This window comes from Mirounga leonina, unplaced genomic scaffold (assembly GCF_011800145.1).
Source record: "Mirounga leonina isolate KUSES-001 unplaced genomic scaffold, KU_Mleo_1.0 Mir_174, whole genome shotgun sequence".
NCBI classification, from domain to species: Eukaryota; Metazoa; Chordata; class Mammalia; order Carnivora; family Phocidae; genus Mirounga; species Mirounga leonina.
The window spans coordinates 16,248,851-16,262,113 of NW_023270451.1; the positions used below are offsets into that span (position 1 = coordinate 16,248,851).

General features: G+C 40.4%; 1 protein-coding gene across 11 annotated transcripts in view; it reads left to right on the forward strand.

Moving 5' to 3' along the window:
* ADAM22 (ADAM metallopeptidase domain 22) overlaps window positions 1-13,263 on the forward strand; it is a 226,598-nt gene that overhangs the window by 147,066 nt on the left and 66,269 nt on the right. For all 11 annotated transcript variants that reach the window (XM_035020508.1, XM_035020509.1, XM_035020501.1 and 8 more), the window contains exons 6-8: window positions 6,312-6,375; window positions 8,478-8,547; window positions 13,148-13,218. In XM_035020508.1, the coding sequence (XP_034876399.1) occupies window positions 6,312-6,375; window positions 8,478-8,547; window positions 13,148-13,218 (205 nt within the window). The remainder of the gene's footprint in view (window positions 1-6,311; window positions 6,376-8,477; window positions 8,548-13,147; window positions 13,219-13,263) is intronic.

Below are 13,263 nucleotides of genomic sequence, written 5' to 3' on the forward strand. Positions count from 1 at the left end.
GTGCCCAGTCAACTGTATTTTTTTTTTTTTTAAGATTTTATTTATTTGACAGAGACACAGCGAGAGAGGGAACACAAGCAGGGGGAGTGGGAGAGGGAGAAGCAGGCTTCCCGCCGAGCAGGGTGTCGGATGCGGGGCTCGATCCCAGGACCCTGGGACCATGACCTGAGCTGAAGGCAGACGCTTAACGACTGAGCCACCCAGGTGCCCAGTCAACTGTATTTTTTTTTTTTTAAGATTTTATTTATTCGACAGAGAGAGTCACAGCGAGAGAGGGAACACAAGCAGGGGGAGTGGGAGAGGGAGAAGCAGGCTTCCCGCCGAGCAGGGAGCCCGATGCGGGGCTCGATCCCAGGACGCTGGGATCATGACCTGAGCCGAAGGCAGACGCTTAACCATCTGAGCCACCCAGGCACCCCCCCCCTTTTTTTTTTTTAAAGATTTTATTTATTTATTTGACAGAGACACAGCGAGAGAGGGAACACAAGCAGGGGGAGTGGGAGAGGAAGAAGCGGGCTTCCCGCCGAGCAGGGAGCCCCATGCAGGGCTCGATCCCAGGACCCTGGGATCATGACCTGAGCCGAAGGCAGATGCTTAACGACTGAGCCACCCAGGCACTCCAAGAAATAATTTTAAATCAGTAATGGGTCTGATCTTTTTCTCTTGAGGTTTATAAGCTGAGCAGATTTTGAAATTAGAGTCGCAGAAACAGACCAGGGTCTTTGGAATTATCATATGATACCGTACAGTGATGTTTGAAGCTTTTTTGTAGTTTCATCCAAATTGTGACAAGAGTGGTTTGGGTAATGTTGGTTCTCTGGATGCTTAGCCCCTTGGTACCAGCTCTGCCCCTACTCCTTCCTGATGTTAGTTTTTATGTTTTTATGGAATAACAGAAATTTCAGTAGGTGGAAACTCTTGACTCCTTGCACAAAGACAACAGACTGTAAGTCACCTCAAGAACTCATGTGTTCTAGCTGAATCCCACCTAAAACCCACAGCAAGCTTGTGGGAGGGTCCTTCTGTTCTCAGAAATCTCCAAGGAACAGAGTTCATCCTTTCTCAGGGCCTTGCTTCCTTTCTCATAACTTTCATTATCAAAGAATGTTTGCTGATGTTTAACTTGGGAATACACCTACTTCCTCCATTCTGTCGCTAATGGTGATACACAGGTGGCCGTCTCTTATTTATTTTGTGAACGCCTTATAAAGCTGCCATGTCATTCCTCTGCATTCTACTTAGACGAAATCATCTCAGTTGTTTCTTGTTTGTCTTACTTTTTGGGGCACAGAACAAGTCAGCACTTTAGTTCTGTTAAATTTTTGTTTGGAAACTTGAAAATGCATCCTGTCAGCTCCCAAGTTCGAGATCTGGCTTTTCCACGGAGCTAGCCGTTACTGAGTGTCTGCTGTGAGCCAGTCACTAGGAAAATCAAGGCCATGACACCATGACTCCTGTCCCCGGCAGCTCAGAGTCCAGTGGGGGCAGGTAAAGCTAGCTCAGCTTCCTACTAGGGAATGTGATAGGTGTATTTGTTTTCTTTGAGAGAGTAAGTAACAGGAAAATGTAAGAAGAGAGTGGGCACTGAGAAATGAGGTAGTGCTTGAGGTCTCCAGAGAAATGTCACCTGAAGAAGCTAGAGTGGGCCCTAGAACAGGCTTTGATAGAGTCTTCCGAGAGAGGGGTAGGCAGAGAGGTCTTCAAGAAAGCTAGGAAATAAAAATAATGGAACAGCCTGGAAAATCGAGCTAGTCTGCGAAAGCGGTGCCTCCAGTCAAGCTTGGGCAGTAAGTATGTCAGAGGCAGAAGGGAGAGTGTGTGGGAACTCTGAAACTTACATAGCCAGAGGAAGGAGGCCAGGTGCCTGAGAGCGTGAAAGGCCTCCATCCGCTTATTGTTGGTTCTAAATAAGACTTTTACTTATTTTAAATAAATTCTTTGACTAAGGAGACATTTTTACAAACAGGAATCCATGCCTCATATCTGAGGGCCTTGGTTTTCTTATCTGGAGAAGGAAACATTGACGTGCCCTTCAGTAATAAAACTGTTCTATCTGATCTCAAGATGATTGCAGCTTTCAGCTAAGAATAGTACCCTGGGCCCATCGACATTTGTGACAGCAAATGTATGATAGTGATAGAAAAAAGAAGAGGCGTTTTTCCCTCTCTCTTCCTCTTAAAATCTCAACCCAAAGTTACCATGTAAGCATCTTGCCCAGGACGTAGTCCACTTTGCTTTCCAGTTTTCCAAACAGACACCATATTTGTGAGAAGACATCCCTGCCCTCCAAGGGCTCTGGTAGACCTGAGAACCTGAGACCAAGAGCTTGCTGCTCATCCCCCATAGGTATCTGAAGGAGGATGGAAAAGTAACTGTAAGGAAACTTTAGTGACTAGATCAGGAGTAGAACCCAGAGCCAGCTTCAGTTGTTTTAACAAAGTAAAATTTACCTCTGCCTTGAGAAACCTTTTCATTTAAAACTAAACAAAAGGAAACAAATAGAAAAATGCGCCATGTGTCTAGGAACACTGTCAGGATTGTATATAAGCATATTTGGGTGTTCTTAGACTATTATGAGTGTGTTGGATAAATTTACTCTTGTTCTTCTTGTTATTTATCAATTATTACTTCTTATGTTGATTTTACCTTCTGAACAAAAATCCTGACAGAAATATTTTAGACGATATTACCTAAATATTAAATAATTTATGTTGTCTCAATTACAGTGATTTGGATATGAAATAGATTATTTCATCCATGACTCATCTTTTATAAATTACCAAGTACATATGGAGATTTTTCATTTTTCTTGATTTACTGGATTCAGTTAAAGAACATAAAGGGAAAAAATAATCAGATTTCTATGTCTTTTCCATAAAGAACCTGCAAATGCACATTTTGTTTTTCAAATTCAAAGGACTAACGGGCAATATTTTGGTCCTGGTACGTTTGATGTTATGACAAAAATCCTGTAACTATGGGAACCCAAAAGAATGGAATCGAGTGTAAGTTTATTGCCCTCTTGTGGCAATTTGTAAGAATGGCTGTTTCTTTTCAAAATCTTGTTTTGATCCCTCCTTTTAAAATTTCAGCTCAATTGGCCTATAATAAGTATGTCCTAGCTGCAGGTTTTTATCGAATATATGCTCTGTGTGGACTCACTGCACTTATTGGAATTTATATAAATATAACAGAAAGGTGTCAATCCTCAAACAAAGTAAATAAAACATATACTTTTTAATAAGTTAAAGAATTACTAATGGCACATTGTCATATAGGGAGCCAGAATCTTCTAGGTACATATGGTGTCAGATTTTGCTTTCTTTACACTGTGTATCATCATGATGTTTAAACCCAATAAAAGTCCCTGATTTTCACATTCGACACTGACCTAATGCAAGAGGAAATAATACCCTGTATTATTTAAACAAAATGATCTGCTTGCCACTTAATCAGCATAGCCATGTGAACTTTGGCAAAAGGTGATGGTACTGTACAATTTTCTGGATGAGTTTGGCCAGTTCTTAGCAGGGCAGAGAGAATGTCTACTGTTGTATTTGGTCTACTGTTTTGAAAAGGCTCCCCCCAACTCTGATTCCTTAGGCATGTATTGTCAGTAATATCTTACAAAGTGCATCTGTTTATCTTTAAATTCCAAATGCAGTGTCGTCCAAATTCAAAAAGTGTACTTTGGTTGAAAATCTTACAGATGTGAGAGTAGCCGTTCTAAGGGTATATGAAAGTTGAGGACATGTGGAAGATGTTACAGCAGGAATGAAAGAATTTGGATAGAGGCAGAGCTGGAGGCCATTGTAATTATAGCTCAGGGAAATCAACTGATTTCACTAAGCCGTCAGTGAAAGATAAATACTATTTTATGCGTAACAGTTTGGATCTCAGGCAGTCATTTCCATAGAACACTGAAAAATGACTCCAGAAGATCCCACCTTGTCCCCCCTCAAATGCCTGAATGATAAGACACATTGCTTTAGCATCACAAGGGGCTTGATCTCAGTAGAAGAACCGTGTTCTTTAGAAGGAGTGGCTCATTGGGATCTCTCTGGGTGGAGCTGAAGCCATATGTAGATTAAAATGCCCTCCAGAGGATTCCTCAGTTGGCTGATAGTCGTCTCCAGCCTAAGAGATCAAAACCCAACTCCAGATTTATGCCCCCTCCCTGCATCCTTCTTCCATGTGCCTAGCCCATTCTGTCCTTCCTGCGGCTTTTCGCATTTTATTAACTGGGAATTCTCTCTCACGCGTTGCTCAGGTCAAAACCTTGGAGTCGGGGCACCTGGGTGGCTCAGTCGGTTAAGCGACTGCCTTCGGCTCAGGTCATGATCCTGGAGTCCCGGGATCGAGTCCCGCATTGGGCTCCCTGCTCGGCAGGGAGTCTGCTTCTCCCTCTGACCCTCCTCCCTCTCCTGCTTTCTGTCTCTCATTCTCTCTCTCTCAAATAAATAAATAAAATCTAAAAAAAAAAAAAACAAAAAAACAAAAAAACACCTTGGAGTCTTCACTGACACGACTCTTGCATATTCCATTTCAAATCTGCCAATAAATCCTCTTGGTTAGTTCTACTTCTGAAAAGTATCCAGAATTTGACCAGTTCTCATCATCTCCACCAATACCACGGTGATCTAGGCGGTTACCCTCTTTTTTCACCTGGATTACCGAGATAACTTCTCCATTTCTATCCTTGCCATCCAAAAGACTATTGTAACGTAGCAGTTGGAGCAATTATTTTAAAATTTAAGAGTGATTGTGTTTACCTCTCCTTAAGCCCCTGCAGTGGCTCCACATGTCTCTCAGAGTAAAAGCCACCGCCCCTAGAAGGCCTGCCTCATGTGGTCCCCACTCTTCCTCTGATCTCATTTTATGGCCCTCCCCTCATCCCCTTCCTCCAGCCACTCTGCATCCTTGATGTTCCTGGAGCACACATAGGGCTCAAGTCTGACATGGTCTTTGCATAGATATCCTTATGGCTCATCCCTTCACTTCTTTCAGATCTTTGTTCAAATGCCATCTTCTCTAGAAAGCCTTTCTCTAAGACTCTATATAAATCAGTAGTCTTCTTTCCTTGGTCTCTACACCCAGTCCTCTGGTACCATTTATTGCCCTTAACCTACTTTATTTTCCTCCCTAGAATTTTTCACCACCTCATATATATTTAGTTGTTGATGATATATATATATATATATTTTTTTTTTTTTGGTCTGTCCACCCTAGAATGTGCATCAGCACCATGAGGGCAGAGAATTGGTCTCTTTTGTCCACTGCTGTATCCCTAGCACCTAGAGCAGTGCATCATAGGTGCTTAAGTGTGCGCTGAATGAGCAAATGGGTGAAGAGGCAGCCAATTGGAGATGGGCAATTCAGGAACCAATCTGCCTGGGCTCGCTCTCTCCCTGCCTCTGTTCCTCCCGGTTATGTAATTTGGGCAAGTTACTTCATTTCTTTGGGCTTTGGTTTCCTTCCCTGTAAAACGAGTATAGGCAAATGTATGAGTGTACCTCCTTCACACATTTGTGGAAAGATGAAATGAATGTAAAGTTTTCAGCTCCTGGTAAGCTGTTGAAATGTGTCACCTCTTGTGACGAGAGCATCTTCTAGGTGTGTGGTAGGAAGGCAATTCTCGATAGAGCCCTGACGGTCTGCATCAGAACTGCCTGGGATTTGTTTAAAATGCAGCTTCCTGGGCCCTTCCAAGACATCTGAGGAAGGCCCTGAAAGTTTTACATTTTTGCAAGCTCTCCAGATGACTATTTGCATATTAAAGTTTTAGAATTATGTGTTGGAGGGCGCCTGGGTGGCTCAGTTGGTTAAGCGACTGCCTTCGGCTCAGGTCATGATCCTGGAGTCCCAGGATCGAGTCCCGCATCGGGCTCCCTGCTCGGCAGGGAGCCTGCTTCTCCCTCTGACCCTCCCCCCTCTCATGTGCTCTCTGTCTCTCTCATTCTCTCTGTCTCAAATAAATAAATAAAATCTTAAAAAAAAAAAAAATTATGTGTTGGAGGGAGGATAATGGACCACAATTATAGAATGATACTCCTGAACTTGGGGAAGGGTCAGGATTGTGGGGATTCAGAGGGAGGGGCCTTTCCCTCTTAGTGGTGTGTGTGTGTCTGTGTGGAGTGTGTGTGTGTGTCTGTGTATGTATGGTATGTGGTGTGTATCTGGTGGTGATGGGTGGGACTGGGAAGTGAGTGTTGAGAAATAAATTAGTTCTCTGGCAGCGGCTGATTTTAAAATGATCTTGTTCTGAGGCAAGAGTCGATAGCCATGCGTAATTATTTTCTTGTCCTTGGCAGTGGGATGTTCTATGATGGGAACCACACCTATCTCATTGAACCAGAAGAAAATGACACCTCCCCAGTAAGTGCTCCTTCTGTTTTCTGTGGCAAATGTAAAAATTGATATTGGGAGCTTTTCCCCTTCTTTTTTCCTCCTCTTTTTGTCTCTATATTTTATTTTCTTATTTTTAGGGTCAGGATAATAAATATAAATATATCCCATATATATAAAATTAATACTGACTCAGTCAAAATCACAAGTGGGTTTTCTTTTTTTTTAAGTCTGTTTTACTCTGTATATTGGAAATACTTTCTGAGGTGTTCTGAAGCCTCCATTTTTGTTCTTTCTCCACTATAATGTTCTATGATTTGTCTTAGTTTGCTCAGGCAGTCATAACAATATAGTGGGGGGCTTAAACAACAGAAATTTATTTTCGCTCAGTTCTGGTGACTGGAAGTCCAAGATCCAGGTGCCGGCAGAGTCTGTGTGTGTTGAGGGCACTGTCCTTGGGTTGTGATGGCCTCCTTCCTGCTGTGTGCCCACATAGCTGAGAGACAGAGCTGTGGTGTCTCTTCTTATAGGGACACCAGCCCCACCCCACCCTGAAGACCTATTTTAACCTTTATTGCCGTCTCATAGGTCCTGTCCAAATACAGTCACATTGGGAATGAGGGCCTAAACATATGGGTTTTGCGGGGGGACACAAACATTCAGTCTCTAACAGACCAACTCAATAGAAATGTGATTTTCCACCGCTCTTTTCTAGATTTCAGATTTTTCTCTGTTGCCCATTGTCTGTAGGGCCTTGTGCTGATGAAATGTAGGGAAATCTAAGTTTTCTTAATTCTCTCTTTCCTTTTAGTCGCAACATGCATTTTCCACAAATTAGAAAAGCATTGAGTTTATATTGTAGACTGCAGAGAAACATAATACACTTCCATTCTTGCTCTGTGCACACAGATATTCTTCCTTGTATTCAACATTGTTTACTTAGGCAAGTAATTTCTAAAAATATACACTGTTTTGCCTCCCATAAAGGGAAGTGATTTGTTTTTAGCTTTTTTTGTTGTTGTTGTTGTTATTTTTTTATTTTTTTTTTAAAGACTTTATTTATTTGACAGAGAGAGACTAGCAAGAGAGGGAACACAAACAAAGGGAGTGGGAGAGGGAGAAGCAGGCTTCCCGCTGAGCAGGGAGCCCTATGAGGGGCTCAATCCCAGGACCCCAGGAGACACTTAACTGACTGAGCCACCCACATGCCCAGGGGAAGCTATTTGTATTGTACTGTATTTTCTGGATGCTTACTGTTGACTTTTATATCATTTTGCTTGGACAGGTGAAGTTTTTTACAACAATATCATGAAACTTGACTGTTTATGACATTCTATTTTTTTTGATTGAAAGGAGCCAGAAATAATTATTTGAATGTTCATTAATTTTTCTTAGATGAAACATGGCTTTTTGTCTGTTGGTTTGTCACAGAACTTGTATGACATTTGAATTTTGGAGCAAGGTCCATTTGGGCATCTACTTATACCAGTCATCTTACTCCCCGATACGAGACGAGTGTGAGCTCTGCAATCTTTGCCTGGCAAAACTATCTGGCTCTAAAAGTGGTGCAGGGATCCATGGAAAGGAACCAGTTATAAAAAGCATTAGCCCATTTTCCCAGATGTCTTACTTCTCCTTAGGGAAATAGGTTCATTCATTTATTTTCCATTACTAGAGGCTTTGGCTTCTCTGTCTGCAGAGGCATTTTGTTTCTAATAGGAGAGCTCTCTGGTGCTGGGGGAATCTGGGAGCAGGAGAGGGTTGTGCGGTGGCCCATTGCCTTTTCTTTTTCTTTTTTTTTTTTTTAAAGATTTTATTTATTTATTTGACAGAGAGAGAGCACAAGTAGGCAGAGTGGCAGGCAGGGGGAGAGGGAGAAACAGGCTCTCTGCTGAGCAGGGAGCCGGACGTGGGGCTCGATCCCAGGACCCCAGGATCATGACCTGAGCCAAAGGCAGCCACTTAACTGATTGAGCCACCCAGGCGCCCTGGCCCATTGCCTTTTCAAATCCAGGAGAGTGTGTAGTCAAACTGTGGTTATTTTAGGAGTCTCAGCTTCTTCAGCTCTCATTGCCTGAGACTGGAGATAACTGGTTGCATGTGCTTAATCTTGGTTATTTGTGTTCTTTCAGGAGGATTTCCATTTTCATTCAGTTTACAAGTCCAGACTGTTTGAATTTCCCTTGGATGATCTTCCATCTGGTATGATATTCATATTATGACTTGAAAAAAAAAAGTCAACTTTAATAATTCATTTGAATGCTTTAGAGCTAATCTATATGTGGAATACCCTTAGCTCATGACCACTCATAACAATTTTAGAGAGAAAGGGACATCAAGTCAAGGACATCAGGAGGGAGAATAAAATGTGAACTGACTTCATGTTTGTAGTGGATGAGTTTGGAAAGATACAGCTTGAGCACATTGAAGAAGACTTTTTAAAATTAGAAAAAGAACAAGGTATTTCTGAGTGGAGAAATAATGTTAGGGCAAAAATTGGTCTGCCTAGACAAAATATAGAAAACTTCACTTTCAGTGAGATACTGATTCTGTTAACATAGGGATGAACTTGTAATCATTTTCCTATTTGTTTTCCTCATCTCTTTTTGCCTCACCATTTTAAGAAAGAACGATTATAGATTAACACTTTTTATTATTTTTTAAAAAAGATCTATTTATTTATTTTAGAAAGGGGGAGGGGCAGAAGGGGAGGGAGAGACAGAATCTCAAGCAGACTCCCCAATGAACACGGAGCCTGACACAGGGCTCGATCTCACAACCCTGAGATTTTGACCTGAGCTGACGCCAAGAGTCAGACCGTTAACCAACTGCGCCACCCAGGTGCCCCTAATGCTTTTTATTATTATGTGCTTTTTTGTGAAATTAGTCTTTGCTTCTCATGTGTGTTTGTTTATATTTGTTTATAGTTGTCAGTTTGAGTTGCTTCCAAATCTTCACATGACAAGTAGGGCAGCGTACTTATACTTTGCTTGTTAGTGGAGCAGTGATTGTATGGAGTGCATTGGTCTTTGGCTCTGCAGGACTTATGGGTTTTCTCCTACTGAAGGTAGAACACACTCAGAATGTCTTATGTGGAGAAGCTTCCTTTCCTACTTAGTGAGCCCTGACCATGGCTATAGTACATTCTAATTTTTAATCTCATTTTTATCTTCGCTATAGCTCTGTGAGATTGATATAATTATTCACATTTGTAGATGAAGAAATAGGCTCAGCCAGCCTGTCTCTTCCAGGGTCCGACAGCTAGTCTGGGACTGAGCAGGGTGTGGATTGTGCCGTGTGAGAATGTGTGCTTGGAGAGAGGTGCAGGGGAAATGGTAGAATCATCCGACCGAGACCACATCCTTATAAACTACTGCTTAGGAAAACCACTCAAACGTTTACGTTGTTGGGGTGCCTGGCTGGCTCAGTTGGAAGAGCATGTGACTCTTAATCTCGGGGTCATGAGTTCAAGCCCCACGTTGGGTGTAGAGATTACCTAAATAAAAACTTAAGAAAGAAAATTTACATTGTTTCCTCATTGGAAAATGAAATGAGTGTTTGCTAAGGTCCCTTCTCTAAAGTAGATTTGTAACTCCTTGATCGTCTGCAGTTCTTCTCTCCTGCTGCAAAAGGGATAGAGGATCCTGTTTTACAGAACTCACTATTTTGAAAGATCTGCAAATAAGCATATAGATGCTCTTACTTTACACAGACACTTTAGGCTGTTCCTTCAGTTACCGTATGAAATTTTTTACAGTCCCTATTATGGGAGGAAAGTAAATCATGACTAACTGCCTGAGAATAAAGCTACAATCTAATAGGTCTTATTAGAAGCAATGAACATTAATTAATATTTAAAGTAATAAATAAAGATCCCCATAAGGACTTTAATATAATCCAATTGTACAATTTGTTTTTTAGAATGAAATGTTTTCCATCGTAGTGGATTCTTTTTTTTTTTTTTTTTTAAGATTTTGTTTTAATCTCTATACTCATCGTGGGGCTTGAACCTACAACACTGAGATCAAGAGTTGCATGCTCTACCGACTGAGCCAGCCAGGCACCCCTAATCATACAATTTTTTAAAAAACTTTGTTCAGGGTTACTTTCCCACAGAAACTTTAAAGATGACTTGGCAGTTTCGCTGTCATTAAAATTAACTTTCAACATCTTCTTCCAAAACTCAGGTCTGTTTCAGTTAGTTTCTGGTTTTCTTCTCTTGTCAGAAGTTGGCACTGTCAATTTTAAGAGTATTATTTGTCTTTCTAGATGCCTGGATTTATGATAAATTAGAAAAAAAATTCTTGTGAAATAAGCTCAAGAGTAAGCTTTTTTATTTTAGATTTAATAAAGTTTTCCTGGGTCCTGGATTATCAATACCTTTGTCCTGCTATGCATTATGTATTTCCTAGAGATAGAATATGATCAGATGTTCCCCAAACTTGTTTAACTTGTGGAACCTTTTGTTTTATATGACACATCTCTTAGGATTAGTGTCCCTAAGAAAACGTTTGAGAGAAGTTTATTTATTTCCTACAGACCCCTTAGCACAGGCTGTTTTTAAAATTCCTACCAGGAAATATATAAATCTTGTATACCATTAGATGATTTGGCACACGTGCACTCCCTTGGTGAGATTTGGCACATTCCCATCATCCTGGTACCTTCCTTTGTGCCTCTTCCCAGTCAGCACCACACACTTCTGCAATCCCTTTTCTGACTTTTAGGTTAGCCTGTTTTAGATCTTCATGCAAATGGAATCACACATGTGTCCAGCTTCTTTTGCTTAGCATGTGCCTAGGAGGTTAATGTTGTCAGAGGTTAGCAACAGTTCATTCTTTGTAATTACTGAGTATGTTCTGCTGTTTAAAGTTACCACAGTCTTTTATCCATTCTGTGGATGGACATTTGGGTTGTTTCCAGTTGTTGGCTATTATGAATAAAAGGACTCTAAACCTTCTTATAAAAATCTGTTTTGTGGACACGTGTTTACATTTCTTCTGTCAAATACCTGGCAGTGGAAATGCCGGGTCTTAAGGTAGGTGTGTGTTTGACTATATAACAGTGTTTCTCAAACGGCAGAGTGTATCAGAGAATCACGGGCTGCTGGCTCCATGTCTGGTGGGCTTTTTGAAGCCCCTTAATTGAGTTGTGATTGACACTAGAGAAAAGCTGTACATAATTAATGTATACAACTTGACGGGCTTGGAGATAAATGTACATCCATGAAGTCATCACCATAATCTATGCCATAGGCATACCCATTAACTCCAAAAGTTTCTTTCCACTGTCTTTATTATTGTTATTGTAGTATTAGTAGTAGTAGTGAAAAGAATACAACGTAAGATCTACACTGTTAACAAAATTTATATATGCAATACAGTATTATTAATTCTGGCCACTCTGCTGTACAGTAGATCTTTAGGACTTATTCGTCTTGTACAACTGAAACTTGGTGCCTTTCAACTAATACCTCCCTGCTTCCCCCTTTTCTCAGCTCCTGGCAACTCTCATTCCACTTTCTGCTCCTAGGAGTTTGACTATTTCAGATTCCTCATATAAGTGGTATCATGTAGTATTTGTCCTTTTGTGTCTGGCTAGTTTCACTTAGTGTAATGTCCTCCAGGTTCATCCGTGTTGTCACAAATGGAAAGATTTCTTTTTTTTTTTCAAGGCCAAATAATACTTTATTGCATATTCATAGCACATTTTCTTTATCCATTCATCCACTGATGAATATTGAGGTTGTTTCTGTATCTTGGCTGTTGTGAATCATGCTGCAGTGAACGTGAGTTCAGGTATGTCTTTGAGATCCTGATTTCAATTCCTTTGACTGTATACCCAGAAGTGGGATTGCAGGATCACATGGTATTTCTATCTTAATTTTTGAGAGGAACTTCCATACTGTTTTGTTTTTTTTTTTTTAAGATTTTATTTATTTATTTGAGAGAGAGAGAATGAGAGAGAGCACATGAGAGGGGTTAGGGTCAGAGGGAGAAGCAGACTCCCTGCCGAGCAGGGAGCCTGATGCGGGACTCGATCCAGGGACTCCAGGATCATGACCTGAGCCAAAGGCAGTCGCTCAACCAGCTGAGCCACCCAGGCGCCCCCATACTGTTTTCCATAGTGGCTGTACCAGTTTCTAGAGTTTTTGATTCAGTACATCGTGGATGGGTTATGAGAGTTTGCATTTCCCACAAGTCCCCAGGTAATGTTGATGTCTTTAGTTTTTGGATTGCACTCTGAGAACTCCGGTTGTATGAGAACTGCTGAACCTTTTTCTTGAAGTGGTTATACCATCTGACACTCTCATCAGCACTATCTGAGATACCTAGTTGTTTCACATCTTCACCAGCACTTGGTGTGTCATTCTTTAATGAAGGTCAGTCTCGGAAGGTTAGGTTGGCTATTCAGAAGATTCTGGATAAAGAATGTGGTGGTATTCATAGGAAAAATATGAGAAATATTTGGAGATAAATTAAAATTTGGAGATAAATTTTTAAAATTTCATTCATGGTAATATTTTATTTAGTATTCATATGAACACAATTTTTTGATTAATGTTTTATATTATCTTTAAATGTAACATACATTATAAACTTTATAACCATATAGTTATAATTATATAATTTATAAGTTATGAATTTATATTAATTATTAATAACTATAATAATTGCTAATAGTTAATAGCTAAATTGAATATAATTATACAATTTATATGAGGAAGGGATAGTAAAACTTTGCCCTGTCTGAAAGAAACCTGGGAAATGCACTGAATTCATTTATTTTTATTTCCTTTTAGAATTTCAACAAGTACACATTACTCCACCAAAATTTATTTTGAAGCCAAGACCAAAAAGAAGTAAACGGCAGGTATGTATTCACAGGTATATTCCATGTTTTTTTTTTTTTTTTTTT